General features: G+C 41.9%; 1 protein-coding gene across 2 annotated transcripts; it reads right to left on the bottom strand.

Moving 5' to 3' along the window:
* On the bottom strand, nucleotides 18–24,290 carry LOC102181426 (myosin-1). 2 transcript variants are annotated; one of them, XM_018064658.1, is made up of 40 exons: nucleotides 24,266–24,290; nucleotides 23,982–24,012; nucleotides 22,034–22,277; nucleotides 21,791–21,934; nucleotides 21,530–21,686; nucleotides 20,406–20,433; nucleotides 19,525–19,639; nucleotides 19,345–19,437; nucleotides 19,156–19,219; nucleotides 18,408–18,506; nucleotides 18,211–18,314; nucleotides 17,920–18,058; nucleotides 17,566–17,684; nucleotides 17,326–17,475; nucleotides 16,056–16,226; nucleotides 14,968–15,277; nucleotides 14,805–14,875; nucleotides 13,652–13,739; nucleotides 13,453–13,570; nucleotides 13,032–13,155; nucleotides 12,807–12,943; nucleotides 12,456–12,711; nucleotides 10,382–10,624; nucleotides 10,113–10,289; nucleotides 9,889–10,034; nucleotides 9,553–9,643; nucleotides 9,072–9,461; nucleotides 8,346–8,472; nucleotides 6,449–6,567; nucleotides 6,089–6,285; nucleotides 5,179–5,362; nucleotides 4,736–4,901; nucleotides 4,524–4,648; nucleotides 3,823–4,131; nucleotides 3,533–3,736; nucleotides 3,079–3,204; nucleotides 2,821–2,991; nucleotides 2,448–2,552; nucleotides 2,234–2,329; nucleotides 1,968–2,045 (listed from the first exon to the last, which is right to left on the bottom strand). In XM_018064658.1, exons 3-40 carry the CDS (start codon nucleotides 22,235–22,237, stop codon nucleotides 1,983–1,985), a joined length of 5,730 nt encoding a protein of 1,909 aa, XP_017920147.1. In that variant the 5' UTR covers nucleotides 22,238–22,277; nucleotides 23,982–24,012; nucleotides 24,266–24,290; the 3' UTR covers nucleotides 1,968–1,982. The 2 variants fall into 2 exon arrangements, with proteins under 2 accessions (XP_017920146.1, XP_017920147.1); XM_018064657.1 differs by lacking the exons at nucleotides 1,968–2,045; nucleotides 24,266–24,290 and adding an exon at nucleotides 18–275 and having other exon boundaries at nucleotides 23,982–24,004.

A 26,238-nucleotide genomic window follows, 5' to 3' on the forward strand; every position in this document is an offset into this window, starting at 1 on the left:
AGAGACTCACAAGTTCTTTGCAGATAAATTTTTTATCTGCAGAAATCGTAAGTACAAAATAGAGTGACAAAGATTTTCACATTTTGTGCATTTCTTTGGTCACTTTTTAGCATTTGGATGAGTTACTCTTCACTGATGATTTTTGTGTGAACCTCCCGGCTCTTCACCCGCAGCTTGTTGACCTGGGACTCGGCAATGTCAGCCCGTTCCTCAGCCTCTTCCAGCTCATGCTGGAGCTTGCGGAATTTGGAGAGGTTGACATTGGATTGTTCCTCCTGAGAATAAATGGAAATGCATTTAAGAGGGGGGAAAGTTCAAAATTTCTAGTTTCTTAGATCAGTGGGTCTTGAATTTCTTATTACTTAAAAATGGTTCACTCTAGCACGCCTTTTTTTAGCTTAGAAAAATGCTCTTGCATTAAAAAAAAAAAATTAACTTCGCTCATGCTTCTGAAGTCATGGGTAGCAAGGAAGGACAGGTGGCATTTGTCTCCAAAGTGTTCTAACTAAAAGTTCTCTTTTTATAACATCTAGACATCTTAGAACTACTGCTAAATATGCCAGCTTTTCAGCCTCTTATTCTTTCCCCTTACCTCCCAGAATTCTGAGAATGGACCCAGACCTCTTAAAAATACATGTATACAATTTGTACTATACCAAGCTAGTACCCTTGACTATAAATTATCATCATTTTAAGTCACTTCAGTCATGTCCAACTCTGTGACCCTATGGACTGTAGCCTGCCAGGCTACTCTGTCCATGGGATTCTCCAGATAAGAATACTAGAGTGGGTTGCCGTGCCCTTCTCCAAGAGATCTTCCTGACCCAGGGATCAAACCTTCATCTCCTGTGACTCCTGCATTGCAGGTGGATTCTTTACCACTGAGCCACCAGGAAAGCCCTGTAAGTTATGATTGTCACTTGAGTATAAATTATTGCCACTTAATGCAGTTTAAAAATTAAACAGGAAGTTGTTTGCCAAAACAGTCTATGTGTTCCCTGATTATATGAATATTTGAACACATAGCAGTAAATTTGAGAAGGCCAGTTCTAGTTTAGTCTCTAGTAGTCATTCTTTTTTTAAAGGCTCATTAAGAACTGTCCAAAGTAAGGCTTTCCAATTTAGAACGTTTAGAAAACTTTGAGTCACTAAAAAATGGAACTTGAGAAAAGCCCCAGATGGTCCGCTTATAAATGAAAGAGTAGGAGCCAGATAAATGTTCTCTCTCTGTCTCTCTACCTTAGATCAGGGGAAAAACAAAACCAGAGATGGTCAGAGGAACTAATTTGTGATATTTAGGTATGTATCTATTTATACTTCTATACCTGGGAAGTTCATATTTTTATTATTATTTCAGATAATTCACAGGCTGAAGGAATGAGATGAGGTGGAGTGCTGAGGATCTAGTGGTTGGACTATAACCAAGACCATCTGAGACTTGATATTTAAAGGCTTACTTGACACCTTCACTTGTGTATATATAATGGTATCTCAAACAATGTTTCCAAAACAGAATTCCTGTTTCCTTCTTGGCCTACATGTGTTCCTTCCTTAGTTCCTCATTTTAGTAAATTTATGTCATGTACCTAGTTACTCAAATCACAAATCTGATTAATTATCCTTGTTTTCCTTTCTCTGTCTTTCCAAGCAAAACCTATTAGTATATCTTCTAGTTTTGACCTCCAAAATGTATCTCGAATCTCTCTACTTCTGTTTTCTCCACAAACCACTGGACCACTTGAAAATCCTCCTAAAATGCCTTCTTGTACCTAATAATGTAGTCTCACTATCCATTCTCCAATAGGAGTCAGAATTCTTTTTTTAAAAATATAAATCAGGGCATGACCAACCCAGCTTAAACCCTGCTGTGGCTTCCCCAGTGATCCACTGTACCTCGGATAAAAACCAGACTTCATATCATTGCCTAGAAGACCCCATGACCCACCCCCTGCCCAGGGCGGGCTGTCTCTATTGCTGTTCCCCTATTCTTTCCACCTCTCAGACCAGGCTCTTTCCCACTCAACAAATGTGCATTGCTGTTCCTCCTTCCTAGAACACTCTCCGCTATCTCATCAAGTGGTTGGTTTCTGTTCATTCTTCACATTTCATTGAATCATCTTTCATTGATCCTTCCTTATTTCACCCTTATTTCTTTCACCCCTTGAACTAAATTGGCTTGGATATATCTGAGAACAGGAGGCAGCCCCATCACCCCGAGGGGGTCTGAACTCACCGCTTCCTCAGCTTGTCTCTTGTAAGATTTCACCTTTGCTTGTAGTTTATCCACCAAATCCTGGAGCCTGAGAATGTTCTTACGGTCCTCCTCAGTCTGAAATATTTCCAAGAGTGAGTTTCTTGAAAGCACAGATACCATCCCATTTTGTTGTTTATTTGGTTTTTGATCCCTTGTAGCCGAGGGGAAAGCAAAGACAGGATATTTTCCTTACCTGGTAAGTGAGCTCCTTCACTCTTCTCTCGTGTTTGCGTAGACCCTTGACAGTTTCAACATTGCGTTTCTGTTCACTCTCAACTTCTGCTTCCAGTTCACGTACCTGCAAGAAGATGAGTATTTTAGAGATGTTTACTGTGGTCCATTCACTCAGTGGATTCCTTCTTCTTCAGATGAACCATAATGCTGCTTTTACTCTGCTTTATATGTAGTATACGATGCCTTAGTCTAGTCACCCCCTTTAAGAGTTCTTACAAAGAATATCTCTTCTGAATCTTTGTATGCCCCACATCATCTAACAGTGGGAGGTTCTTAAAAAAATCATGCATTAGATTAGAATGAGATGGGAATAGGCTGATCAGAAGACCCACCCTGGCCTCCAGCTTCTGGATCTGCTTCTTCCCGCCCTTCAGGGCCAGCTGCTCAGCCTCATCCAGGCGGTGCTGCAGGTCCTTCACCGTCTGCTCCAGGTTCTTCTTCATCCGCTCCAGGTGGGCGCTGGTGTCCTGCTCCTTCTTCAGCTCCTCAGCCATCATGGCCGCCTGATTAACAGTAAAACAAAACCAGTTCAGAGAGCTGACAGCCCATCAAGATTCTAGCTTGAGCACCCAGGGTGGCCCTCTGCTTACATCAGTGATGGCCTTCTTGGCTTTCTCTTCAGCGTTGCGAGCTTCCTGGATAATGTCCTCCATCTCTCCCTGGATTTGAGTGATGTCTGTCTCTAGTTTCTTCTTGGTGTTAATCAGGCTGGTGTTCTGGTTAAAATACCAAATTTAGAAATATTAATACATGAGAGCAAAATTAGGGTGTCCAATGTTCTAATGAACCAACAAGCTAATTAATTAATGTAACTAATTAGTATCCCTTCTTGTTCCATAAATTACCTGAGTTGACAATATATTTTTACAAGACAGTCCACTCTGAATGTCATAGTTCATATTAATAAAAATATTTGTTAATTCAAAAATATTACATATTTTAAGCTTTAACCCCCCATATAACACTGTGAATAAATTTTAAATAATATGAAGATTTGAGCAAGATTTTCATTTCCAGTATCTTTTGCTGTTCTGTTCTGCCCACCTGGGTGTGCAGGAGCTGGACGCGCTCACTGGCATCCAGGAGCTCCTGCTCTGCGATCTTCCTGCTCCTCTCCGTCTGCTCCAGGGTGGCCCGCAGCTCCTCGATCTCAGCCTGCAGCAGGTTGGCTCTGCGCTCCACCATGGCCAGCTGCTCCTTCAGGTCCTCCTGGCCCCGCAGAGCATCATCCAGGTGGAGCTGGGTATCCTATGGAATGAATGATCATTGAGACACCTCGTTCTCAGGGCTGCAGTCACCCACCTGCACTGGGACCATCTCCTGAACCCATTTACCTTGAGGATGGCTTGGGTGTTCCTGTAGTTCTTCAGGGCCTCAGCAGCCATGCGGTTGGCGTGGTTCAGCTGGATCTCCATTTCATTGAGGTCTCCTTCCATCTTCTTTTTGAGCCTGATGGCATCATTCCTGCTCCTGATCTCAGCATCCAGCGTGCTCTGCATGGACTCCACGACTCTAATGTGGTTCCTCTTCAGCTGGTCAATTTCCTCATCCTTCTCAGCAATTTTCCTGTCAATTTCAGACTTGACCTGGTTCAGCTCCAGCTGGATACGCAGGATCTTTCCCTCTTCGTGTTCAAGAGATGCCTTAACAACAGCAAGGGGGTGACGTTAGCAGGGAGTGGAAGTGTTTAGTATTCTGGAGATAGGAATTAGCTTCTACCTTTGTGCTACCATAATGCATCTTTATTACACAGAAATTTCTGCAATATGGAGTTATTGGTGTTGTGTAATTCTATCTTCCCAGCTAGCTCATGCCTTGAGTTCAGGGCCCTGATCTCATCTTTGTTTTCTCAGTATCTAGCACATAGTTTCTGATGTCCAGTGATGTTTGTTGTATGCATGGTCAATTTTCAATCCTCATATTTATTATTACAGAGTAAAAATTATTTTTCTTTTCTCTCGATTCACCTGTTCTTTCATGTATTTGATCTCAGTTGCTCTCAAAATGGTTTTAGAGTGTACAGTAAAATGTGTACCTCTGCCTCCTCTAAAGCAGCCTGAATTTCAGACTTCTCTTGTTCCACTTGCTTCTTTACTTTCTCCAGTTCATGGATACGTTTCCCTCCTTCTGCGATCTGCTCCGTGAGGTCAGAGATCTCCTCTGTTGGTGAAAAAAATTTAAAAATTCATTCAGTGAGGAAAACATTCTTTCAAATTCTTTGTTGAAGAAAAGGTACAGTGTACTCACGTTGCAAGTTCTTATTTTCCCGCTTCAAGGTTTCCAGTTGGTCTAAGGACTCCTCATAGGCATTCTTGATCTTGAACAGCTCTGTGCTAAGGGAGCGAGACTCCTTCTGGGAGGCTTCAAGTTCAGCATGAGTTTCTTCATACTTCTGTTTCCATTCTGATAGGATCTGAGGGGCAAGAAATGGTCAGGAAATTGGTGGAGAAAGTTGGATGGGATGAAACCATTTTTTCTAGCACCTTTCAAACAGAGTTGAGATGGTTGGGGACTGAAAAATAATTATGAATGAGGAGAGTAGAAACCACAGGAGTCCCCCTTCCTCCCCACCTACTTATGGCAGGAGCTGCTGAGCACAGCCCGTGGATGGTTTGAATAGGCACATGGAAGGTGACCAGCCGTCCTCAGTCACACGTGACTGCTGAGGCAGAAACTGGTGCAGAAGTTACCTTGTCAAAGTTCCTTTGCTTTTTGTCCAGGGCTGCACAGGCAGCGTTTGTCCTCTCCACGTCAATCATGAGGTCCTCAACCTCATTCTGGAGCCGCTGCTTGGTCTTCTCAAGGGAGGCGCATTTGGCGTTCACAGCTTCTACATGTTCCTCAGCTTCCTGCAGACGCTGGGCCAGCTTCTTCCTGAAATGTGAAATAAAGGCTCACACAGGCACTCTTCTAAGGCGTCCACTAAAACATTATCATTCCTGTCTGGCTGTACATTATTCACAGGATAAATGACTAGATCTCTGCTTAAGTTTTCTCTTGAATAAGCAGATCCCTTCCTTAAACTTTCTGTAGAATAAGATTCTCCCTGTTAAGTTCAGTCTTGAACTTTTAATTGCATTTAAATCTTTATATAAGAATGTTTTCTTTCTTATTGCAGAATTTAATGTCTACTTTTTAGTCTTTAACAATAGATTTCTTTTTCCGTCTACAAGTAGCTGTACTTTTACATCTCAAAAGGAGGACCTGTGGTTTAAAGCCAGATGTTCTTGTCTCTTACATACCTATCACTTTGGATCAATTTTTCCATTAGTGGCTAAGAAGGAGGAGAAGCTCAGAAGAGTATAATTGACTCTTACTCTATATACACCTGTGTAGGAATGATGACATCACAAGTTTCCTTTTTAAAAAATAATCATTCAGCTTCCTGTTGCCCATGTCCTTCTTCCTTCTACCCTCTAACTTAATTTCTTTCCCCAGATAACCTAGAGTATTTGTTTTACTTGATTAAGTTTATATCATGTATGATCTATTCCTAAGTTTTTGTTTGGGGAGCAATGGACACTTGTTCATATGGTACTTAATATCAGGTGCACTTTGATTGTTACCTCTATTTCCATTTTAGCTAAGCCTAGAACATACTTGGCCTCCTCCAGCTCCTCCGTGCGCTGGATGGCATCCGTCTCGTACTTGGTCCTCCACTGGGCCACCTCGCTGTTGGCCTTGGACATCGCCCTCTGCAGCTCAGCCTTGCCCTCCTGCTCCTCCTCATACTGTTCCCGCAGCAGGTCACAGTCATGACGGGCTGACTGCAGGGCGTGGGCCAGGGCACTCTTGGCCTGAGAACATAGCAATTGGTGACTTAATTTTATTATCTTTAAAGTGATGTTTAGTCCCTAAGCTCCTGTAGGCCACCAGAAGAAAATCTGTAGAAATAAGCAGAAAACAACCTTAAAAGCAAGTATAATGACAGAAACAACAACAGTAATAAGTAGGGCTAACCTTTATCTCCTCTTCCAGCTGCCTTTTCAGTTCTTCAATCTGTTGTGTGAATGCTTGTTTGCCCCTTGAGAGCTGAGAAACGAGTGCATCCTTTTCATCTAGCTGGCGTGAGAATTCACCTATAAAGACCAAGAACCAGAAAACTCAACCTTACTTTGGAAATTAAAACTCCCAAGTTACAACCTGGAGCAGGGGAAAGGGAGCTGGGGTTGAAACATGACGCAGAGTGTGGATTACAGCAAACCACGAATTTCTACTTCAACCCTGGTGAGCACATCTGTGTGAAAATCAGAAGTAGGGAAGACTTTAAGGCAGATTACACTCTTCTGAACAGCAGAAAAGATTTCAGGAGATATTTAAAATTGTTTGATCACAGTAGAAATTGATGAAGAAATATGTGAAAAGAAATATAAATCAGACTAACAAAAAGCATTCCAGTGTTTTTTTGTCTACGGCAACGGTGTTGTACTAGTTTACCTTCCTCTGAAACTTGACTGAAACAGAATTTATTCTGTGGAAAATAGGAGACTTTGAGCAGCACTCTTTGAACTGATGTTCAAAGAAAAATCCTGGAAGAATTTTTATATCGAGACAGTCAAGTGTCCTTCCACCCCAAGAATGAATTGGTTTGTGGATAACAAATCAGTTCCTAAACCAAGTGTCATTTAAGTTTGTCTTCCATTCTTTAAGCACCATAATTTGAAAATATACTATACAGTTGACCCTTGCACATCCAAGGGATTTCAACCCTTTGAGCAGTTAGAAATCCAGATATAACTTTACAGTCAGCCCTCTCTGTCCACACCCATGGACTCGACCAACTGCGGATCATCTAGTATTATAGTACATTTTTATTGAAAAGAATTCATGTGTAAGTGGACCCACACTCTTCAAACCCATGTTGTTCAAGGGTCAAATGTATTATGTTAAAAAGAGGGAAAACACTTTCAGCACCATTTTTGAACAGATAACCTGGAAGCCTTATCTCTTTAACATTTAATAAGAATCACAACTTCCAATTTTTTTCATACCACTGGATTACTAGGAGCAAACATGTAATGAGGAAAAGAAACCACAAGGGTCATTTTGATGCTTTGAGAAGATAATTTTTTCTCTTTATGAAATGTACTTACCACCTGTATAACAATAATAAAAGCCTTACTTGAGTTTTGTTCTAGAAAGAACAATATTTGAATGACTATGAAAGAGTAAAAGTGGTTCTCCAACAATTTGATCTACCCGTTGCTTTACTGGTTCAAATGACCCATAAAGCAATTTCCATCTGTTACCTCTTACTTACGGAGGCAGAACTTTGGTAGAAAGTTGGACAAGTTGGTACGTACAGGGAGGATAAATGCAGAGACTCTCTAGTTTGGATAATCAGAACTCTTTGAATCTCACTTGCATGCTCCTGGTTAGATTGTGGTCCTGAATAGTTCCCTACTTAACTGTGGTGTTGCTGGCAGTTGTCAAGACTTCAGGGAAAAGACTGGAGTAAGCATTCTTGGACAGGTCATTTCTCTGCTACCGTAATCTGACATCATTAAAATGGGGATAACATTACACAGACTAATGAGGGTAAAAAAGTAATTAACGTGCGGAAGAATTTTGAAAAGTGAAAGTAAATACTGTTGTTGTTCAGTTGCTCAGTCATGTCTGACTTTTTGTGACCCCGTGGATTGCAGCATGCCAGGCCTCCCTATCCCTCACAATCTCCCAAAGTTTGTCCAAGTTCATGTCCATTGCATTGGTGAATACATATCCAAGCTGGTGGTAGCTAAGGTGTTCATATTAGCAGCACCTCCCATGAGCTCAAGTAACTCAGTGCAGGGTTTATCAGCCAGTTGAGAATCCAAGGTAAACTGGTCATTCAAAGTCAGGACTGGTAGATGCCCACCTGATTCTGTCTGCAGACGCGCTCTCTGAGTTGTTAGGTCATTGATCAGCCGCTGCTGCTCATCCTCTTTTGTCTTAAGTTCACTCAGTTGATCCTCTAGAGTGCGGCACATCTTTTCGAGGTTTCCCTGCATTCAAAAAGTAGTAGTTGGCATCATCTCAAGTATTTGGGTGATAGAAATCTGCAGTAATCCCGGGATTCCATAGGAGCTGCTGTACTCATTTCCTTTGAGAATAAGCCATCTTTACAAACAAAACCAACTGAGGCCTTAGACTGTGATGGAAAGAGTCAAAATGTAACAGTCTAAACCTACTGCCATGAAATTGCCTTGTGACTCAAAACCTTTACTCAGTTGGCTTATCTGTGATATGAGAATAGTGATAGTCAATGATTCAGCTCATGAAATTTTTTTGAGAAACAAATTATGTATTTGTGCTTAAGGGGAAAACAAAGAGCCTATTCAAGGTGAGGTATTTTTAAAATTTCAAAATACACCATTGAATTGTATTTTTTATTGGAAAGAACTTGAGTTTTCAGGATGCACAGTCTTGGGGTACAGCTAGTCTCATGTAAGAGGGAACACTCGGCCCCATCACACTGGGGTTAGCCCTTCCTGCCGCTAGCCTTCTGTCATAGTCTCATCCTGCCAGTTGCTAATGATTCCTGAAAGGCTTGCTCTCACCTGTCCCATAGAAATCTCTTTTAAGACTTAAATCATGATTGTACCTTGGCTTTGGAGACAGTCTCCATGTTGCTGGCCAGGTCGTCGATCTCCATCTTCATCTCGCTCTTCTCCTTCTCCAGCTTCTGCTTGACCCTCTGCAGGTTGTCAAGCTGCTCCCCCAGCTCGGCCACACTGTCCGCGTGCTTCTTGCGAAGAGCGGCCGCGGTGGCCTCGTGCTGCAGGGTGGCCTCTTCCAGGTCCCTGCGCATCTTCTGGAACTCAGCCTCCCGCTTCTTGTTCATCTCAATCTGGGCGGAAGTGGCCCCGCCGGCTTCTTCCAGCCGCTCGCTGATCTCCTCCAGTTCCCGGGAGAGGTCTGAGCGCTGCTTCTCTGCTTTGGCGCGGGAGGCCCGCTCGGCCTCGATCTCCTCCTCCAGCTCCTCGATGCGGGCCTGGAGGTGGGGAGAAGCTCATTGTGAGCTGCCTGAAGCTCATTGGTAATTTCGTCATGATGGATGAGACTGACGGAAACCGTGGACTTACCTGTAACTCCTTGATCTTCTTCTGCAGCTGCATCCCGAGGGCCTGTTCATCTTCAATCTTGCTTTGCAGATTGCTCATTTCAAACTCCTTCCTGTGAGGAGAGCAGCATGTTAGCTCACGCCGTGTCCTCTTGCCAGTCTTCTTTTCTATGTGTAACTGAACATTTTTGGATGGCTGGTGATGAGGAAGTGCTAAGTGGGTGTTTTACAAGTCAGAAATGGACCATTTTCATTAAATCAAAAGTCAAAGATGTTATTTTTTTTTCTGTATGCCATGAAGCAATATTTTTGAGATCCAGATAGTGAGCAGCTTACAAATGTATTCTCTCATACTCACTTTTTGAGTTTCTCATCCAGTTGCTGCTTATCGTTTTCTATATCCATTGTGGATTCTTGGGCCAATTTTAGATCACCCTCCAGTTTCCTCTTGGCTCTCTCTAGGTCCATGCGAAGTTTCTTTTCTTGCTCCAAGGACCCCTCAAGCTGAATGTAAATAATGTTGAGTCAAAGAATTGCTTAGCTTACTTTCAAGGAAAATGTCCTTGACAGTCCTAGACTTACGTCATCCACTTGCTGCTCGAGCTTGGTCTTAGCTTTGGTCAGAGTGTTGACTTTGTCCTCTTCTGCCTGCAGGTCATCCAGTGTCTGCTGGTGGGCCTCCTGAAGGGCCTTCTTCTCCTTGGTCAGCTTGGCAATGGTTTCATCCAGACCTGCCATCTCTTCTGTGAGGTTTTTCACCTAGAAAGGTTAAGAAAGAGATGATCTCTGCTGTAAAGCAGCGTAATTAGATGGCAGAGTCTCTATTTGCTGTATAGAAGTATATTTCATACCTTATTCTCTGTGGCATGTTTCTCCTTCTCAACCTTGGCCAGTGTTAGCTCAAGGTCATCTATATCTTTCTTTAGTTCTGAACATTCGTCCTCCAGTTTCCTCTTCTTGGCCGTCAGCTCAGCATTGATCTCTTCCTCATCCTCGGCTCTCTCAGTCACCTCCTTGATCTTAGCCTCCAGCTGGATTTTGGTTTTAATCAGCTGGTCACATCTTTCCTCTGCATCAGCCAAGGCATCAGCTTCCTGAGAAGGGATGGTAGACACTTTTAGGTCTTGTTCTGTGGACCTTTTCAGATTTTATTAAGAATTGAAACCAAACAAGTAAATTGTACTTTAAAGCTTTAAGTTAATTTTTATTAGTTTTCCATCATTTAGGAAATATTTATTGGGTATTTAAGGCCCTGGAGATTTTTAAAAAGGAATTTAAGTTACAATTCCTGGTGAAATTATAATAAAATAAACTTATTAATGATGAGTTTCAGGATACGCTGTCCCAAAATATGGTACCTTGGCACAGTGAATATCTTAAGCTAAAGGAGTTTGAGAAAAGAGCAGAAACAGGAAGACCACTCTGAACTATTCGTCTTGCCCCCTTTCCCTGAAACAAGTCATTAACCTTCTACGTGGAAGGTTCCCTCTGTACTGGGAGGAAAGAAGGTATTCTTATTACAAGAGATGGGGAATTTAGGGCCGAGAAGGCTGTATAAACGAATCTTGTTAAACTGACTCTTATCTTTCTGTTTCTTCATCACTTACTACCCCAGTCCAGGCCCCCTTGCCTTGTCAGTTCTTCACGTATTTATCATTTCTTTGTCTCAAAGGTATAAAAGCTCCATGCTCTGGTAACTTCTTTGGGTCTTCATTCTCTTATGAAGGCTTACATATATACATAAAAGTTAAATAAAGTTTGTATGTTTTTCTCCTATCAATCTATCTTTGTCAGTCTAATTTTCAGACCTAGCCAAGGAACCCTAAGAGGGTCAATGAAGATTTTTTACTCCCCTACATGATAACTCCCGGTGTTTGCAGTCAGATTCTTTACCATCTGAGCCACCAGGGAAGCCCAAACCTGATTCCCATAATTTCAGTTAGCTGTCTTTATTTAATATTGTTTTCCAGAAAGGTTTAGTAAATGAAAAAAAGGAAAAAGAAATGGTTGGAGCATATTATACTGAGAGGAGTTAATTCCCATGTAGTTATCCCTTGATTTTGAAGGTATGATAAATCTGTCCCCAGTTTGAAAAACCTTGGACTCCATAAACCACAAGGGAAGTCACAGTGCCAACCCAGGTATTTATAATTCACTTTTATTTTTTCTAGTTATGTGTCTAAAACATGTGCACTCCCTAGAAGCAATGTAGATTCCCTTCTGAACTCAGAGAACTAGACAGTAACTTTTAATATTTCTGTTGTTGATTTCATTGGTGGCAGCTGAAATTTCCTTGTCATTTGAGTCACAGAAATGGGATAGACAGTAGTGTTCATCAAATATCTCTTCCCAAGCCTCTGGAGATTTCTTAGGACATCAGAACAAGAGCATCAACTCATGCTTTGCATAATTGACACTATTTATAGAAAGTGCTGCCATTATCTTGGCAATGATCTTATTTTTTCAGGTACTGGAGGATTCCTAAAGAGATAGTTGAGAGGGAAGTTGCCAGGGGGCCATAGATTTAAAAATTCACAATATTGGTTTCCAGTTGGTACATTTTCATCATAAAGTCTCCACCCTCTTCACTGTCTATATTGTTCTTTCTTCACTGTTCTTATTTGCATTTTTCAATGGGGGGAATCTTAGGGAGCAAAGATCACTTTATTTCCTGCCCATATTCTGCTAGGAAAAACACCCGGGGCAAAGGAAAATCACTTTTATTATTCTCTTCTCAACAGCGCAGAATCCTCCGACAGAGCTGTTCATAATACTGCATATGAAATTTTATGGAACACTTTGAGGATGGGAATTAGGGAAGACTGGTGATCAGTCCCTCAATAAGGTGCCATCTAGACTCTCCCCTTGTAGCTGCTGAATTGGAATTTTAGCATCAGATAGTAGACAATGGCTTCTGATACTCACAGACTGAACCTGGAGCTGCAGGTCATTTTTCTCTTGTGTCAGAGTCACCATTTTCTCTTCAAGTTCTTTCCTTTTTGCTTCTGACTTAGCCAGCTCTTCTTTGGTCTTCTCAAATTCTTCCTTCATGTTGGCCATTTCCTTCTCTGTCTCTGCACTCTTGAGAAGGGGCTTGATCTTGAAATACAGCTTCATCCAAGGCCAGTGCTTGACATTCATGAAAGCACGGACATTGTACTGGATGCAGAAGATGGACTCTCTGTGATAGGAGCAGAAATGTTCAAAGTCAAGTATAACAGGAAACAGAATTACAGGGTATAGGCTGATGGGGTTAGAAAGTTTCCCATAGAGTACCTCCTCTCCACCATCCTCTGGTACTCCACTCTTGCCAAGAACCCTCTGCACCTGGCCTGGGTTCGGGTAATCAGCTGGGCCAGCTTTTCATCTCGCATCTCCTCTAGGAGCCCCAGAAGACCAGCTTTGAAAAAGACCTGTGTATGGCCAGAGTTGCAGATCAGAAACTTTACACAGACTCCAAAGGGACAGACATAGTGCCAGGTGGGCCTTAGAGACTATTACCTTGGTGTGACCAAATTTATACTGGGTGTGATCAACGTCAATGGACCCAAGGAGCTTCTCAGAAGCCTTCTTGCTGTCGATGAATTGTCCTTCAGGGATTGCACTTGCATTTAATACTTTGTATCTGTTTGAGCCAAACAAATAAGTGATATAGCTGTTGTCACCAACAAGAACTCTTTCTGCCTTACTATAGAAACAGTTGAAAGGTTGGGTAGTCTAACACATAACCAAGTAATCATATCTTCCTCTTTATCTATTCTTTGTATATTCAAAGGGTGTCAAACTTTTGGTATATCAATATGGAACTTGTTAAATTTGTTGCTTTTTCCAGTTTTAATAGAAGTTATAAAGGATAGGCTTATTTCATTGAAAAATTAATAACAAGAACCTTGTAAAATAATTCGCAGTGAGAAAGTCTGACCTTTGTTTGAAGTCTGCGTACAGGATTCTGCTGGGGAAGCCCTTCCTACAGATGCGGATGCCCTCCAGCACGCCGTTACACCTCAGCTGGTGCAGGACCAGCTCGTGCTCCATGGCCCCTAAAAAAAAGATATGTTTTCCATAGAATAATCTCCTGAGAAGTCATGCTGGAGTTTGTCTGGGTATCAGATGTGCCTTACCAGGAGTTTTAGTTTCATTGGGGATGATACAGCGTACAAAGTGGGGGTGAGTGCTCCTCAGGTTGGTCATCAGCTTATTCAGATTCTCCTGTGGACCCATATGCATATCTTGTTTAAAATGCAGCATTTTTATACATTCATATTTATAGACATAATTGTCATCATTCATGACATTTACTTCCAGTGAATAGTATCTAGATTGAATTTGCCAAGGGTTGCCTCTGAAAATAGCTCTATTTTCCCTATCTTTGTGCATTATAAACTTGCTTTTGAAGTGGTTGTTCATTCCTGTTGAATTTCCTAGTATATGTTGTAAATTTATGGCATATTAACGTATGGAAATACTCCACCCATTATGTTTTACCGAGATATGGAATCTGATTTACAAATTCAGAGTCTTCCTCCAACTCACCCTTTTCTTTCTTCTCCCAACTTTTCAATTGTATCTGCTTCTCTAGCACGTTTATTCTTTATAATTACATAGCTTTGCCCCCCTGCTGGTTTCATAGAAAAGGGTCTTGTAATGCCTGCTTCTGGGAATTGGCAGAAAATGGACAGCCATATTACCAAGTGTGAGCAATCATTCACCCTATGGAAATCCTGAGTTTTCAGAATAACTGGAACTTCAGTTATTATAGATAGAATTCTGAAAAGATAAATGCATTTTCCTTAAGAGCTGTTTCTTAGCACACCTTTTCTGATTTCTTATTTTCTTCTTTTGGAACAGCCTCCAAACCCTACCACTATTTTTCTACCCTCACCTTTCAAAATCCACTCATTTTAGGTCTGTGCCAAGATGCACCTGAGCCTCTACCTCAGTTAGATGCCCCCAGACACTCAAGAAAATCTCCTGATTTGCTTCTCCAAGAAGAACTTTTGCGTGTCGAATGACTATATTTCCCAGCCCCAATATTGAATGTTACCATCTTATACTGAGTCAGACCTTCTGGCACCTGTGTTTCCTATCGGCTGACTGTCTCTTCCAAGTTGCCCCAAACCTTCCTGAGAGACTCAGCGCTACTACCTCTGCTGCTCAGGCTCCTTGAGTTACATTCAGTTCTAGAATACTTGCAGGACTACTTCCCCTTCCCCACACAGCAAATTCAGATTTAATTTCCTGAATCTAATTAGAGAGAGAAAACGGAGTCCATACCCTGAAAAGAGCAGACACGGTCTGGAAAGAAGAACCCTTCTTCTTGCCACCTTTCTTTCCACCGCCGCCCTCTGAGGGGAAGAGAAACCACAGGCACTCATAGTACAGGCTTTCTTTGTCTCATTTTATACCTTCAATAAGCATGAATTCTGTTGCTAATTACCTGCTTCAGCAGATGCTGCACCAGAGAACAGGAAAGCCAGAGTCTTCACTGAAGACTTCTGGTACAGCCCGACCACCGTCTCATTCAGGGGGTCCTTGTTCTTGTCCAGCCAGCCAGTAATGTTGTAGTCCACTGTTCCCGCATAGTGAATGAGGGAGAAGTGGGCCTCAGCCTTGCCCTTGGCAGGTTTGGGTTTCTGGAAGTTGTTGGACTTTCCAAGATGCTGTTCATAAAGCTTGTTCTTGAAGGAGGTGTCTGTGGCCTTGGGGAACATGCACTCCTCTTCCAGGATGGAGAAGATGCCCATAGGCTGGGAGAAGAAAAGAAACATGTCACTTGAATTGTCTGCCTGCAGAAATAATGGGTAGCATTCTGATCCTACTTGAGTAAGTACATCGTATCATTCTTTACAGTTAGTGAAAACTGATTTCTTTGGTCAGCAGTTGTTAAATGGCAAGTATTACTTGGGTGCCTATCAATACCCAGGTGTGTGCTGGACTCTGGGATATGATGGAGAGTAAGATGAACAAGGAAGGACCTCTGGTGGAGTTTGTGTCTTTGCCCCAGGCCTTGGAGCAGTGTTTCTCCAAGTGTGACTTGCCAGTGGGTTGTGTCAGAAACACCTGGTAAAAATGCAGATTCTGAGGCCCTACCCCACCCTTTCCCCAAAAGATTTCCAGGAGCGAGCTTAGGGGGATGTGCAGGTTTACTCAGTACTTGTGGGGTCTTTGGCACAACTGAGAGCCCCTGCTTTAAAGTACTAGGAACTCCGCCTTCAAATGCCAGCAGGAATGACTCCAAAACTGACAAAGAAATAAGTGAATCATGCTCTCCTTGGAGCTCTTTAATAAGGAGAGATGGTTTAAGAATCAGACTTGTCATCAGACTATGAGGGAGGGTAGAGTTCTGGACTCTAGGCAAGACTCAGTCTCCTTTTACCAGATCATCTACCTTAGAGTTGGCCAAAGGACCTTCCCTGATCTTAGTTACCAATAGAAACCTTTTACCCGAGTGTGCAGTGAGATTTGTGATTTTCCTCTAAATACAGGTCAGCAGTGTGACCTGTGGTCTGAGAAAGGAAGGCGAACCTTCTCGATGAGCTCGATGCAGGCGGCCAGGTCCATCCCGAAGTCGATGAACTCCCACTCGATGCCTTCCTTCTTGTACTCCTCCTGCTCCAGCACAAACATGTGGTGGTTGAAAAACTGTTGCAGTTTCTCGTTGGTGAAGTTGATGCACAGCTGCTCCAGGCTGTTGAACTAAAGAAGTAGAAAAAGAAATGAGCATTCTTCTTGTGTTAACAGCTTCTCTTTGAAAGGACTCTTCTTACATAGTTAGCCTAACTGCTCCCTGCATGAAAGCACAACCTGCCTCAGAGCAATGTCCCCATACACAGAAGCCAAAGAGGTTCTAAGACACGGGTGAACCTTGCAAATACTAGGCTGAGCGAAGGAAGCCAGGTTCAAAGCTCTACGTAGTGTATGATGTCATTTACATGAAATGTCCAGAATAGGTACATCCATACAGGCAGAAAGCAGATTTCCAGGGGATGGGGTAAGAGGGAAATGGGAATGAGGTTGCAGGTTTGCACTGTCCTTAGCACTCTTATTTGAAGGCTTGTGGATTACTCTTCATATTATTGCTTGGTACCAGATTATTCCTTTCTTCCCATGTTGGGTTGAGGATTTCTGGAAATGCTTTTGTTCCTAAACCCAGAAAATCTCATCCAGTGTCCATGAGTGCACTCATAGAGAAAGGTGTGGAAATGAGACCTCTGGATCAGACACACCTGAGACACTGCTGTTGGGGAGAAGACTTGGGTAAACCGTATGGGAGGTATTCTGTCTCAGGCAGATGAATTTGAGTTTCTTTATCATGCCATTTCCATCCCCTCTACTGGCCATGGAGGGTGGGTGAGACTCTCTGGATTGTGCTTTGAATTTGTCATCATCTTCCCCATGGCCATCTTCTGTGCCATTGTCACCCTCATCGCCTTCTTTATCATTTGCTAAATGCTAAACTATGTGCTGGGGGACAGTGCTTAGGTCTTTAAATCCAGAAATCTTACGATGGCAAAAGATCTAGAGAAATAAGTGTGTTATCTGGAGCTTTCTATACAGGCCCTGGGTGAATTTACCCTGTTTGGGGTCAATACCATTTTCATTATCTAAGTTCACAGAGGTGCAGTTTGAGCCCAGATCGCTCTCATCCCAAAGCTGATGTCCTTTCCTGGACTTTTGATCGCCTTTCATGTGTCAGTTCAGTTTGTAGTGCAGCTATTTTCATGGATCTTTTTAAACATTTACTGTGGCAGAAAGATTTGTAAGTTTTCCTCCTGCTAAGTTTCAGCTTACTCACATCAAAGATCTCAAAGCCAGCAATGTCCAAGACCCCGATGAAGTACTGCCTGGGCTGCTTGGTGTCCAGCTGCTGGTTGATGCGGGTGACCATCCATAGGAACATCTTATCATAGACGGCTTTGGCAAGAGCACCCACTGCATTGTATACCTTCATGGACAGAGTAATGATCATTGCCATTAATAAAGGCACGATGTGAAGGCCTGGGAAGGATGTGATTCACAGATGCTGTGCACTTACCTGTTCTACAGTCTGGCCTTTGGTGACAAACTCATTGCCGACCTTGACCCTGGGGTAGCAGAGGGCTTTGAGCAGATCAGCAGAGTTCAGACCCTGGAGGTAGGCAGCCTTGTCAGCAACTGCAGAGACACAATTCAGACATCCAGCATGACCTACTGTGGCCCCATAACACCTAGGGGCAGAGTAAGGAGGGAATCACTGCTATGTGGGGTTTGATTTGTGTGTCCATCAGATGCTCAGGTGTAAAGAAGACATGAGCTTGGAGTCGGTTTACTTGCCTATATTCTCTCATTCAACATAGTTGGTGGTTCATTGATACCTTCAGTGCCAAAATAGTTGGGGGTTCATTGGTACCTTCAGTGCCATCTGGTTCTGCTTGCTCCTCACGCTGCTTTTGCTTGAATTTCAGGTTCCCATAATGCATTACTGCCCCTGTGAGCTTGTAGATGGACACTCTTTCATCCGAAGTGAAGCCCAGGATTTCAATGGCACTCTGCCAGGAGAGATGAGAGGACAGAATTGGGACATAAGACACTCACTTATTTAGGAGACTTTGTACTGTGTCCTGAACCACACCTACAGCAGGGTTGTCACTGTCATTCTCGTATATAACAATTCATTTTAAAAACTGCCTGTGAAACTTACATCTGTGGCCATCAACTCTTCTTGGTCATCGATGCTAGGGACTGTGATCTCCCCTTGACTCACGAAGGCATAGTCATATGGGTTGGTGGTGATTAGGAGCATTTCTGGGTACATAGAATTTAGGGTGTATGTTTTACATTAGAAGGGACTAATAAAGATGTTAGCTTTCAACTTAATACATTTAAGCTCTTGCATACCAATTAGTTCTGGCTTCTTGTTAGACATGATCTGATAAAAAATATGGTAGCTTCTTTCTGCCTTCAGCTGGAAAGTGACTCTAGACTTCTCCAGAAGATCTGCAATGTCAAGCGGACATGGGATTAGAGGGAAAACTGATAAAGTTCTTGGAGTGACTTTGGATCATGGGGTCATGAACTAAAAATTTCATTGGCCCCTTGTGATTTCAGCTGAATGGTCCCATGAGGTACCACGTAATTTTGTCTCTACCACTGTGGTTACTCTTACCACCTCTTGAAGGAAACTCATGTTCCCTGGCTCAAGACATATTCACCTCTCATGCAGAGGATCCTTGACATTTTGGGTATAATTGATTCATGATAACATGTGCCTCCTCAGGGTCTCTGCTCACTTTATAACAGAGGGGTTATTACTAAGAGCAAGATTTATCAAGCTCACACTAAGGAAGAAATCTCATACACTAAACCCAACTAATGCACCCCTAAGCTTAGTCTTTTCTTAGAAAAATTTGAAATGTCTTGTGAGACTGGAATTCTTCTGACAAGCCCAGCAACTCCTGGCAGATTCTGCAGCCCCTGACTGAAGTGGGTGAAGCACACCACTGGCTCTAGTTAGACTAGCGTTTCCCAGGGGCGTGTTTGGCAGTGAGTGGTGTTGCACAGGCTCCAGTCCCAGTATGAGCTGTAAGATGTTCCTCCAATCCATCACTGTCACTCTGGATCCTGTTTAGGAGGTTGTGTTACTCACATGTTTCAATATCAGCAGAAGCCAGTTTCCCTGTGGTACCGAAGTGGATCCTGATGAATTTACCCTTGCAAGTGAAAAAGATGATGTTATATATAAAACTGGAAGCACACAGTAAAAGAGATTGAAATAACAACACGGACAGCCCTCTCTGGCATCTTAAAGAACACCCTTCTGTGACCAGAAACTTACAAAGCGAGAGGAGTTGTCATTCCTCACAGTCTTGGCGTTGCCAAAGGCCTCCAGCAGGGGGTTGGCACTGATGATCTGATCCTCCAGAGTCCCCTGCCAAGGCAAAGAGCAGTGTTCACATCTGGGGCTTGGGAGTTTCTTACCTGACAGCCCACATGCTGACCTGGCAACCAGACCCACCTGCATTTTGCCTGAAGTTGGTTCCTCCTTCTTCTTCTCCCCAGTGACTGCAATTGTTGCAAAGTACTGGATGACACGTTTCGTGTTCACAGTCTTTCCTGCCCCGGATTCTCCGCTGTCAAACAGTTATCAAATATATGTGAGAATTTAAGCTCTATGACAAGTGAAACTGCTTCCTTTATCACCCTTGACTATCCAATGTCCCTGTCTTTATATGTCTTTGTCAGAGTCCCTAGGTTTTTCTCTTCAGCCCGTGTGTAGCTCGTATTATTTCTGTTGCTTTGCATTGATGAAAAGCTGAGACATTCAATCATTAATCATGCAGCACTTGTTTCTTGAGTGCTTAAAATGTGTCAGACTCTCTTTTATGTGCTGAGGCCAGGGCTTGAGGAGTCCAAGAAGCAACTACTCAACCATTATGTAGTAAATGAAACGATTAGTAAAAACTCTCTGAAGCAATGCATGCGTTCTCTTGCTTCCTTAGACTAAAGATACTCCCAAGTTAGGTCTTTGAAGGACTAGACATTCCTCGAGTAAGCCTTGAAAATGAACCACTGGTAATATTCACAAAGTGTCCAGCTTTTAGAAGGTATATATGCTTGCTGTCCAGTACTGGGTTCTGGCCGTGTGTGGACATAGTGCTTTATATCTAATCCCTGGAAAGCTCTGGGACTTTTAAGGTTGGTCTAGCAAATGATGTAATTTGGGACATTGCTATTTTACATTCGCATGCAATCCGAACCCTATAATAAACAATAACAATCTTTAGTTCCTGGCTGATTTGCCATTGGTTTAATATGGGGACATGAACTATTTTATTCCTTTGATTAGTCATTTTCCCAGTGAAAATAAAATTGAAGTGTCAGAATAATAATACATACGTGATCAAGATAGACTGATTCTCCCGATCTAGAAGAAAAACAGTGGACAATCAGCTTATCTACCAGTTACTTACACAGAACTTCCTACAGGGGAGCACTGAGGGCATTGAGTGTAAGTGTCATATTCAGGAGAATTTTTCAGTATATTATTATAAAGGTACATGTGATGTTGTTATAACTCTCAAGCTGGGGAAGAGAAAAGTTAAAATGTGGTCACATTTTAAACTCCTTGAACTCCACGGATAGTGTGTCCTGGTTTAAAGGAAAGAGCAGTTCTTTCCAGAGGCACAGTTGTTAGTTGTTATCTCTAGGCTCCAATGGCCTGCTCTTCATGGACAAATGCATGTAACTGAGAATTGCACAGTACACTAAGGGTTCGGGCTATATTTCATAGTTCCAAATAGTGTTAATCAGGCCAAGATTGAGATTTAGTTTCCAAATAGATCAATCTCACACAGACGCACAAACACACATACACACATCTGTCTCAAGATCCCAGACTGCAACGCTAACTCTGATCAGGCTTCCCAGAGTAGGCCATTGGGTCAAAGACAGACAGGGGGAATGCCTTAATCAGAATTAAGTCCTCTGGAGAGGGGTCAGTAACAGCTTCCATTTGAATGCTGTAGTCCCCCAATACCATTTCATTCAGAGAGAGGCTGCGCTCTCTGAAATGGGTTCTGATAACTTTAAAGACATAACAACATTTCTTAAACCATCTAATTCAAAATCAACAAGAAACTTGGGTGCTAAAATGATTGAACATATATTTTTCATTTCTGTTCAGATAATACTATTAAGCTCTAACTTAACCTTTTTTGTTACTTGAATATATAAAATAAATCATGTGTTTCTTAGCAAGGAGACTGTAAACAAATTAAACTTAATTGGGTTGAAGCTGCAGTGTGGTCTGGTAAAGTTGTGGAGGTGGAATCAGGAGAACTGAGGTTTTTTTCCCCCACTTGACAATGTGTGCATGCCTATTCTTTCCTCACTTTTGGTGTGCAACTAGGGGGCTTGCATTTGGATTGGTTATTTCTACGGGTCTTTTTATGTTTTAGCTTCCCCATTTTGTGATTATAGATGGTGAAATAATTTGTATGAAAAACAGTCAAGGCTCGTACCAGTCAGCATGAACTGATAGGCGTTGTCAGAGATGGAGAAGATGTGGGGCGGGGCCTCCTGGCGCTTCTTGCCCCTGTAGGCCGCCACCACCTCTGCATTGTACACTGGCAGCCACTTGTAGGGGTTGACAGTGACGCAGAAGAGGCCTGAGTAGGTCTGCACCATAAAAAAAAGGAATATGATTGTTTCATGAGGACATTAATACTGGTTTTCAAAATATTAACTGCCTGCATGAACAGAGTCCATGAGAACAAACTCACATAGATCATCCAGGCTGCATAACGCTCTTTGAGGTTGTACAGCACTCCGGGCTCGTGCAGGTGGGTCATCATGGCCATGTCCTCGATCTTGTCAAACTTGGGAGGGTTCATGGGGAAGACTTGGTCTTCTTTCACAGTTACTGTCTGTCAAGTCAAACAGGAGGGGCCAGGTCAGTAAAGAAGTGTCGGCTCTCCTAACGGGCAGTGGGGCCCCATCGCATCCCCTCCAGACGCTCTACTCACCGCCCCAGCTTCGGTCTTGGCTGTCACCTTCCCCCCTTCCCTGCTCTGCACGGTCGCTTTCACAAAGGACTCCTTAGGGTCCGCCACAAAGACTGAGGTCTTGGCATCAAAAGGCTTATTCTGGGCCTCGATGCGCTCCTTTTCAGACTTTCGGAGGTAAGGAGCAGCCTCCCCAAAAATAGCCATTTCCTGGTCTGAACTCATGGCTGCAGGTTATTGATGGCAGCCCAATCAAAGACCCTGCCTGGCAGAGGAAGAAAACATATTACAGAAATTCAGAAACTGGATCATTAGATTCATGTGTAAAAAACAAAAAACAAACAAAAAAAACAACCAACCTTATTCCTTGACAAGTTGAGCACTAGCATCTTGTTGGGTATGACTACCTCCCTGGCTTGGCTGGAGATGAAATGTCAGCCTCTGTGTTCTGTACCATTGCTGACAGATACTTAATTTGGCAAGAGACTGTTGGTTTTGGCTCATCTTCTATACGATATTATAATTCCTTTCTCTGTTTCTTTTGCATAAAAGAAAGCCGCCTATCATCAGCTTATACAGACACAATGCTAAGACGACAGCAGGATTTCTCGAGCTCTTTCACCTGTAGTTCTTGTCTTCCAATCAGACTACAGGGGCCTTGGAGACTGGGACTATGTTCCTTTACAGCATCCTTCACACCTCTTAGAACACATGCTGGGTGTGGGTAAGCCCCAGAGTTGGCTTTATAAATTAAAAGATCAATACAACTATGTTGCTAAAGTTATATGAACTATTTAGTGCATGGTGAAAACCTTTTCATTAAAGATTTGGAATTTACAAGGACCACCTAATAATAAAGGAAAGCGGAAATGTGAGGAGCTTTGTTTTGCTTTGTTCAGTTAAAAATATCCTGTTTTTACATCCACTACTCTTGTTCCTGTGCCATAATTTTGAGAAATCAGCTTCTTCACCTGTCTTTAGTATTTCTCAAAGATATTAGTGATTACTTAAGTTTTCTTGCTTTATTGCTAGTATTCTCATAAAAATTTCAGGAAATTTTTTCTTTTCAAAATCTGTCTCTTGTCACTTTTTCATTAATCCTGTCAATAAGGATCATATATAACCCATTTTATAATTTTTAAAAAGATATTTTATTGAGAAAAACTCAGAGCACTTGAGTAGTCTTCTCAATATTTTTCTATTCAGACCACAGTGGTTTGGATAGCACAATTAAAATCCTTTGTCTAGACTTTCCTGGCAGTGCAGTGGTTGGGACTTTGCCTTCCAGTGCAGGGGATGCAGGTTCGATCCCTGGTTGGGGAACTAAGATGCCAAATGCCTCGGGACCAAAAACCCAAAGCATGAAACCGAAGCAATATTGTAACAAATTCATTAAGAATTTAAAAATGGTCCACAGCAAACCATATTTTTAAAAACTCCTTTGTCCTACTAAAAATGCTTACAATCATTTTTTGTATCATATATTTTTTAAATGTTCATTTTACAGAGAGTGAAACAGCATGCAGATTTCAACCACTTTTCCAAGTCAAAGATTCACTTCATTTTATTAATCCAGTAACACTGCATCTCAAGGGTTTTTTATATTATATACAGTGGTAAGAGCTGTAGTATAGGATAGGACATTTATATTTTCTCTCTAAATGAGCGATAATGGTGTGAAATGCTGTGTTGCATATTGTAATTGAATTATTTAAAAGATAATCTGCAATGCTGGAAATAGAAAAAACAGTGTATCTAAAAACTCCTGAAGCATTGTATTTATTGCAAAAGATACTGATTAATGAGAACCAGTTTCTAAATTCTCCCTCTGAGTTTTTCAGGGAAGCATGAACAGCCATGAAATCGAAATGCTTTTATTTTGTAGCCCTTTCCCTCAACCACTCTCCAAACCACTGCAGAAGGCTTCCTACACCTTGCAAGGAATGAGAAAAACAAGCCAGTGCCTTACCTTGGAGATGTAACCTTGAAGTGGGTCAGAACTGTAAGAAAAAGAGCAAATGTCCTCTGATTAAATGTGAACAGTTCCCAACAGTAGCAAGAATGATTCTGAATTGAGAAGCAGGAAATGACTGGGAACACCAAAACATCTAATTAAAATTGCTGCGGAGTAAGTTGGTGCTTCGCTGGAAGGGCTCCCAGGGGCAGCAGGAGCCAGGATGTGTGGCATGCATGCGGGCAGCCAGGCATCCCTGCTGGCCCTTCAGACAGAGCCCTGTCCTCACACACACTTACCTTGAAGCTTTATGAGGAAAGACAAGTCATACTCATCCCCAGGGTACTTTTATAGGGTCAAATATGGAAAACACGTCGCCTCCTCCTCTTTCTTAAATCATATTTGGCGAAACGTGTTTTTGGCAGTGAAGGTCTCCAAGCATAATTCCCTTCATATTAAAGATGTTTGGATATAATTAGAAATATTTCCTCTCACATTGGGTTAAGTGTATAAATCAATCTCCTATAAATAAGTTGAGTTGTTGGCAACCTGAAAGTGACTGCCTTTGGAATAATGTAAGGTGTTGTTTCAGAGATAGCTATGAGCTGGATTCCCTGGACTTTGTTGCCTGCCGCTCTTGTATTTCACTGAATCGCCTGTGTGAGTCTTTTCAACTGCCTGCACAATTGCAGATATTATACTAGGGAGGAAAGTTTCTGCTCTTTACCAGAGCATCAGAAAAAGATAGTTTCTCCCAAGAAGCCATGTTTTTTTCTCCCAATTTATTGTATTTTTTCAAGGATGCTTGGAAATTTAATTTTAAAACTTTCTTCATGAAGAGCAGCCAAAGATACACAGCTTCTTTTGTTTCCTTCGGTTAGTCACTTCTGATTCATTGTCAAATCACTTTTGCCAAGCTGGCAAAATAACTTCCCTTCACTTTTATTTTTTAAATGCAAGTTGCTTGTGACATCTGTTTTCCTCTGTGAAAGTCACCATAGAAAACACTAGAAGACAGGGCATTTCTCTGTCTAAATATGTAACATCTGTGACTTCTCTATCAGTTATCCATGGTATATGTTTCACACTTTGCTTACAAACAATACTGGTACATTATTTTCTATTTCGATTTTTAATTTTAAAAATTTGGCTTATCGTCTCCGTGGTCTTGCATCTCTTATGTCAGCATTGTTTATCCAGGACTGAGACAAAATTTGCTTAATATACCCTGCTTGGCAACCACTCCTGTATTATTATACTGATATTTCCATTGATTCAATGCAAAAAGGCTGCCTTATGAAAGCACATATCTGGAGATACTGTTTGTAACAGTCACATGATTTTATTCCTGTAATGGACTATCTAACCCCTATTCCTTAGTTCACTAATAATGTAACTGAGATTCCAAGAACAGAAGAGAGTTCACAAATGACACAGCAGTGTAGACACTGGGCACCTGATTTGCAGTCCAGTGTGCTTGCTGGTAACTGAGTAGGTTAAAGCCTTCAGGAAGGGTCTTTGGAGATGTAAGTCTGCGAGGGGCTTCCCTAGCCTACCCTTCACCTGCTTTGTAACCACAGGTGCATCATTTTGCCTTTTTACATACTTTATCAGGAAAATGTTGAGTGTTTTCAGAAAGAGAACATTTTAATAATGCTCTCAATAGAGTTCTGTGGGAATTTTAAGACAGCCTTTGGACTACTCTGGATAGAGTTTCCAATAAGTAGAAAATAGATGTTGGTTTTGGTCATTACTGCCAAGTTCTGAGGCACACAAATATTTACAGGTGGTGTGGGAACACAGTGAAATGGGCCAGGGCAGTGAGAAGTGATTCCATACCCTTCCTGAGCCAGTGTGACAGTGTGAATCCAAATTACCTGTGCAACTACTTCCACAGATATGATTTAGTCAATTCTCTCGCAGGGCCAAGACTGATGTGCTTTTTATTCAGATGGGAAATCATCATTTAGTCTTTCCTTTACTTTATGCTGTCCAAGAAGGTTATATTTTTGGCTATGCATCACAATTAAATCCAGCTTTAAAAAAATCTTGATTCTCTTGGGAAACTCCTCTAAATAATTCAGGTTGCTACTATATCTAGCTTTTGCACCAAATTCTTATCATTCTGTGGGTTTAATATACATTTGAATAATTTATTTGGGATCATATTTTATTGATACTTGTAATCATTTATTTTGACTCTTTACATAATTATAGGAGGCCATAAAGTCTGGAAACAGGCTAATAAACAGCCTATTGATATTACATAATA

The sequence above is a fragment of the Capra hircus genome, chromosome 19, assembly GCF_001704415.2.
Source record: "Capra hircus breed San Clemente chromosome 19, ASM170441v1, whole genome shotgun sequence".
Taxonomy (NCBI): Eukaryota; Metazoa; Chordata; class Mammalia; order Artiodactyla; family Bovidae; genus Capra; species Capra hircus.

Coding starts and splice junctions, on each gene's coding strand:
- LOC102181426 (XM_018064657.1), bottom strand. CDS start 22,237: ATGAGTTCAGACCAGGAAATGGCTATTTTTGGGGAGGCTGCTCCTTAC. Junction 19,220..19,344: donor ATGACAACTCCTCTCGCTTT/GTAAGTTTCTGG, acceptor TTCACTTGCAAG/GGTAAATTCATCAGGATCCA. Junction 12,944..13,031: donor ATAAATTTGGTCACACCAAG/GTAATAGTCTCT, acceptor GGCCATACACAG/GTCTTTTTCAAAGCTGGTCT.